Raw genomic sequence first — 6,476 nt, forward strand, 5'->3', positions numbered from 1 at the left:
ATCTCTCTCTCTCTCTCTCTCTCTCTCTCTCTCTCTCTCTCTCTCTCCAGCTTGTTTTTCCACGCACAGCACTTATCACAGTCTCAGACTGTCTGGTTTATTTCTTTGTGAACATGTTTCTAGTTGTCCTTTAGTCTCTGCAGAGGACTGGTTCCAGGAAGCCCAGAAAAGCGCACATGTTCAGATGATTGTCCCATGTAAAATCATGTCACATTTACATACGCTCTAGAACATGTCTCCCTGAGTGTGTTAACTCATCTCTGGGCTGTCTTATGGTATCTAAACTAAGGCCCATCCAGTACTTCATTTGCTCAAACTCAATACAGTACATAATGAGTGGCAAACTCAAGTCTTATTTTTTTGAAACGTTCTACTTTCAGAAGACTTTTATTTATTTATTGGGGGTTGAGTATGCACCTATCTGTGCTCACAGAGGTCAAAAGAGGGAGTCAGATCCCTCAGAACTGGAGTTCTGGTATTCACACAGATGCCAGTTTGCTATGTGTGGTTGGATCTTAACTCTGGTCCTCATGATTGCATAGCAACCGCCCGTAGCTGCCGAGCCATCTTTCTAGCCCCACATTTTGGAACACTCTAGACTTCTCAAATCTGTTCAATTTCAACTGTTTGAATCCAGGAGTTAAAAAATGCTAATATGGAAACCCAACTGTGTTCTTGTCTTTTATAGTATATTATAAGTTACCTGAAAATATCAGATAACTTATATATAACTTATATATAACATATATATAACAGGCCCAGCATTGAGACTTCACCCCAGCCTTGAAGGACTGATCTATGTGAAGAAGCAGTAATATCCAACACTCTGGAGTCACTGTGAAAATTCATGGCTGTGCATAGTGTTAGCACTTCCCTGCCTCCCTGTCACTGGGTCACTGAGACAGTCACAGGACAGTGACAACTTCCCAGCCCAAGCCACAGCTCAGTCCTCAGGTCTCTGCTTGGCATTAATTCCCAAGCTTCACTCACCCCCAGGTGTGATCCCTGGTGCTTGGCCCAAAGTCTGTATAGAAGCCCAACTTCTCCCCCAGCCACATGGTTAAGTCGTTGTTCCCCATATAGGGCTTAGAAGCATCACTCTCCAAAATGGTGATAAAATCTGCACCTGTTTGGGAGAAAAGGGGACCAAAAAGCAGCCAATAAGTAAACAACAATATAAAAACAGTTAGCAAAAACTTTATGGATACTGTTATTGTTTTGTTTTATTGGAGCAAGGGTTCATTTGGTAGTCAGGGCTGGCCTCAAACTCATGATTTTCCTCCTTCTACCTCCCAAGTACTGGGGCTACAGATGTATACCACCATGCCCAGCAGAATGTTATTCTTGACCCTTGCTTTTACTCATAAACCCCAAAACAAACCACTCTTATATGTCACAAGATATGGCTCAAATCTGTGCTGGGCACTTAAAATTTAATTAAAGCGTAGGACATTTTAAGAAAGGGGAAAAGCATGACTTTTTTATACTTTTTTAAATGTTGTTTTGATTTTTGTTTTGTTTTCTTTTGCTTGATTGTTTGTGACAGGGTTTCTCTGTGTAGCCCCGGCTGTCCTGGAATTTGCTCTGTAGACCAAGCTGGCTTTGAACTCAGAGATCTACCTACCTCTGCCTCCTGAGTGCTGGGATTAAAGGCATGTGCCACCACTATCTGGTTCATTCTTTTTTTTAATAGTCTTGACACTTTCCTCAGAAGTTTGAATAACTTTCATGTCATTTACAAATTCCTAGCTTGTGTTCAGAAACAATAAAATAGTGTACATTGGTTTTTTATGTTTTTGAGACAGAGTCTTATGTAGCCCAGGCTGGCCTCTTAATGTAGCTAAGGATGGCCTTGAACTTCTGTCCTATCTCCACCCCCAGAGTGCTGGGGTTTGCAGGTATGCACCACCATGCCTACTTTATTCAGTGGTGAGGATTGAACCCATGGCTTTGCACATAGTGGGCAAGCACTCCACCCACTAAGCCACATCTCCAACACACAATGACATTTGAGTCCAAGGCGAAAGGCTCTGTGGTATTGGTATACAGATGCATTGATCAGCTTTTCTTAGACTCTGGACTGGTGTGTCTGAGCCTTCTAATCAGGACTAAAGCATTGTGCTCATAAAGGCCCCGGAACACGTCTCAGGAGGTGTGTGCTTCACCTGGAGAGCAACCAGAACCTTGAACCCTTCACTATCATGCTGCACTCACCATGAAGTGTGCACACCTAGATCCCCACATGCTGCGGGATGCTACGTAAAAAGAAAACTCCTCAAGGGCCCAGAGACGAGAAAGACTGGCCCTGGGGCTTTATAAAAACAATTTTCTTTTCCTTTTTTTTTTATTTTTTCATGTGCATTAGTGTTTTTGCCTGCATGTATCCTTGTGTGAGGATGTCAGGAGTTTGTAACTCCCCTGTAAATGGAGTTACAAACAGGTGTAAGCTGCCTCGTGAATATTGGGAATTGATCCTAGGTCCCCTGGTCGAACAGTTAGTGCTCCTAACCACTGAGCCATCTCTCCAGCCCCTGAAAACAATTTTCACCTTACATTCAACTCTTTCTACTTAGTCCCCAGCAGTATGTCCTCAGATGGCAAGGGCTACCAGCAGGAACATCTTTAACAACTAAACCATGAGATGAATCTCCTGGAGCTACCCAGTAGGATAGGCTGTTCAGGATCAATAAATTGATTGCTCTAAAGGACAGCGGTGGTGCACAATTATAGACCTGGGCTGACCACAAAGTGAAGCCTCTTTAGGAACTTAGCACACACACAGCAATCCTAAGACTCGGGGACTTGGTGAGAATAGAGGAAACGACAGTGGTTTCTCAGAGCCTGGAGCCAGTTTCAGCAGGACTCACCCGTCTGCTTAAGCAGTTGAGCAGACCTCTCTAGACTGGACCAGCCTTCGTTGTCATATCCAAATCTGAAAGGCCAGATGGCAGCCGAGACTACTTTCGCTGGTGCCTGAGGAATTGTTGAAGCGATAATTTTTGTATAAGCTATGAACAATAAAAGTTTGGGATCCCAGCCTTCTCTGTCCATTACTAAAATTCACATTTCAGCAAAGAAAATCCCATAGACATTTACCCAGATTTAATTCATAAAAATAAGGAGCTTACCCTATGGTCCTCTCAAAGCAAATTTGTGAACTTCTAGCTTAAACTTGGCTGCTCAGACAAATGTTCGGAAAGTTTCTAATAACCATCACTTATAATAGCTATAAATAGATAGATAGATAGATAGATAGATAGATAGATAGATAGATAGACAGACAGGCAGACAGAGAGAGAGAGAGAGAGATGTGTGATATATGATATGCATGTGTGTATATGTGTGTGGTATATATATGACATATATGTGTGTTGATGCATCGAACACTACCTATCCCCAGTAGTCCCACCACAGAAAAATCACTAATAAATGAAGTTGCACACATGTAACACAACCCTATACAGCCTTAGCAGATGAAGTTGTGCTATACATTTCCATGGGAATGAATCTCATAAAGATGGTTTTAAGTTTTTTTTTTTTAAAAAAAGTGTTAAAGTAAAACAATAAAAGTAAAAAGTCGGGCAGCGGTGACACATTCCTTTAATCCCAGCACTTTGGAGTCAGAGGCAGGTAGATCTCTATGAGTTCGGGACTAGCCTAGTCTATCCTAAAGTAAGTTGCAAGCAATTTAGCTGGAATTAAAAAAAAGCAGACATAACAATATTGTTTGGGATTCTATAATATGCAGTAACACTGTGAACAAATTGCTATTACTGGGGACCTGAGTTCAGGTCCCAGCATCCATATTCTTTGGTTCACAGCTGCCTGGATCCAACACGAGATCCAGCTCCAAGTGGATCCAACGCGGGATCCAGCTCCAAGCGGATCCAATGCCTCTGGCCTGTAAAGGCACCTGTACTGAATTGCACATATTCATATGCAGGTACATGCACAATCATGTAATCAAAAATAAGATTAATCTCAAACAAAGCAGCAAATAAGGAAAACCCACCTCCCTCATTGTTGCGGCTTAAATATCAAGCTTAAGTTCCCCAATGCTCATTTGCTCAAACCACTGTCTGGGGAGGTTGCAGTGCTGACTTGGGAAGTTGTAGAACATTTTGATCATGTAGCCACACTGGCAGGCGAGGGATGTAAGGACAAGGCTTGTGAGTTTATATCCCCTGATGTGCACAGATGTAACAGGTCACCAAGCAAGCTACCACCACCACACAGAGTCCCAACCACTATGCCTCCCCTCCCTGAAACCGTGAGCTGGAATACACCCTTCTCCCAGGCTGTTGTAACAGGCATTTTGTCCCAGCAATGAGATAAGAACCTTCAATTCCAGCACTTGGCAGAGGCAGGAGGATCTCTATGAGTTACAGGGTAGCTAAGGCTACCCTGAAAGACCCTGTCTTAAATGTGTGTGTGCACGTGTGTGTGTGTGTGTGTACGAGTGTGTGTGTGAGTGAAAGTATATACATGAGTGTATTGTATATGTATGTGTGTGTGTTTGCGTGATATTTGTGTGCATTGTGAGCATGTGTGCATGTGAGTGTGTGTGTGTGTGCACGTGTGTATTCTAAATCCCCGAACTTCTCTGTATTACTCCACTCAGAAAACCTCTTTCTTGTTCCACTGAAAAGCCTCCCACATTCTTTTTTTTCCCATTGACTTTAGCAACTATGTTCGAATTTATTTGTTCTTCATCCTTCACAGGTATCTCACTGTGGTTAGTGAAGCCCTGTGTGATAAGGCCCTCCCCAGCCTCTGCACCTGCATCAGCCTCCACTCTGTAACACCTCAGCCCTGCAGGCCACTCGGATGCATCTCAAATACTCTAAGCTGGCTCTTCCTCCATCCTTTATGCAAATTTCCTAGCTGAATTACATCTAAATAATTGGATTTTTTAAAAAAAGATTTATTTATTTTATGTGTGTGAGTACACTGTCGCCCTCCTCAGACACACCAGAAGAGGGCATCAGATCTCATTAGAGATGGTTGTGAGCCACCATGTGGTTGCTGGGAATTGAACCCAGGACCTCTGGAAGAGCACTCAGTGCTCTTAATTGCTAAGCCATATCGCCAGTCTCCAGATTTTTTTAAATACTCAATTTTCAAGTCTCATTTCAAACATCAGAGAAGCCTTCCCTAATCACCCAGACACTAACTTTGCATTCTACAACCTCGCTTCCTAAAAGGCCACCTGGCCTGCTGCTGGAGTCTTTGTTCATTTGTTCTCATGAATACCATCTTTATCCACAGAATGCAAAATGGGAGAGAGCAGAGACCTTGTCCAGCTTCTCTTATGTAACTCTGGCACTGGGCATAGCAAGAGGCAGTAGGCGGACAGTTTCCAAATGAGTAAGGGAAAGAATGAACAAGCAAATGAATCAAATTCAATTTCTTTTCAAAGAACTTCTGGCTGACACCAACCATCCTCTTCATACAGAGAATATATTGTAACAGCAATAATTATCACAGAAAAGGCATCCAAAAGCATCTGTATTGGTAGCTTATTACTATCTACTTACTAAGAAAGAGTTACTGGGTGAGACCTGGGTTTGGCCCTGAGCAGGACTGGGGGGTGGGGGGGTGGGGTGAGGAGAAGGAGGGGGAGGTAAGGAGAACCAGAGAAACACGGAAGCAGTCTCCTTCCTTAGGAGAGCTTTTTATTTAATATGAAGCCAGTTTTTCCTGATAGTACAGATTACTAAGATTCAGCAATAACTCTCAAATTCTATTTTATCTCAAACTGTAACTCTGGCTGCACTGTGAAATACAGTTATCTTTTTACCAGAACAGACGGAACACATAGCTTTGCAGTGGCTTCTTCTTGCTTCTGTCTCTAGAGGTGTGGGCAAGTGTCTGATGTTTAAAATTGCAAAAAGCAAAGGACAATAAAATGTTCACACCGTGCCAACAACAATATATACAGGATAGACAAAGCCAAGGGTTTCTTTCCCTGTTTCCCTTGAATAAAAGATACTCATATTCACACCTTCAGCAATCTCTATCAAATACAAAATCCTCTCTTCTTTTACAAATTATATTAATGAAATCATGAATGGGAAACTAACTGCATATGAAAAGCATGAGCAAGTTGCCACTATCACTTCCTTAACCATTCCATCCTACGACCAGCCTAAGAGTAAAGGGAGTGGGACCCAGAGTCTTAAAGTCATGGTACCCAGGTCTAGCATTGAGTCAAAGTAGTGATATGGAAATAGTAACAGAAGAGGCTGAGGAGATGGCTCAGCAGTTACTCAGCACTGACTGCTCTTCCAGAGGTCCTGAGTTCAATTCCCAGCAACCACATGGTGGCTCACAAGGATCTGTAATAAGATCTGATGCTCTCTTCTGGTGTGTCTGAAGACAGCAACAGCACACTCACATACATAAAATAAATAAATAAATATTTTACGAAAGGAAGGAAGGAAGGAAGGAAGGAAGGAAGGAAGGAAGGAAGGAAG

At 42.6% G+C, this 6,476-nt stretch overlaps 1 protein-coding gene across 1 annotated transcript in view; it reads right to left on the minus strand.

Annotated features, from left to right (window-relative positions):
• Positions 1–6,476, minus strand: part of Cwh43 (cell wall biogenesis 43 C-terminal homolog) — a 46,061-nt gene that overhangs the window by 20,906 nt on the left and 18,679 nt on the right. The window contains exons 10-11 of the mRNA XM_028780827.1: positions 2,868–2,973; positions 991–1,126 (exon numbers count right to left, since the gene is read on the minus strand). Coding sequence (XP_028636660.1) covers positions 991–1,126; positions 2,868–2,973 — 242 coding nt within the window. The remainder of the gene's footprint in view (positions 1–990; positions 1,127–2,867; positions 2,974–6,476) is intronic.

This window comes from Grammomys surdaster, unplaced genomic scaffold (genome assembly GCF_004785775.1).
Source record: "Grammomys surdaster isolate TR1022 unplaced genomic scaffold, NIH_TR_1.0 372, whole genome shotgun sequence".
Classification (NCBI taxonomy): domain Eukaryota; kingdom Metazoa; phylum Chordata; class Mammalia; order Rodentia; family Muridae; genus Grammomys; species Grammomys surdaster.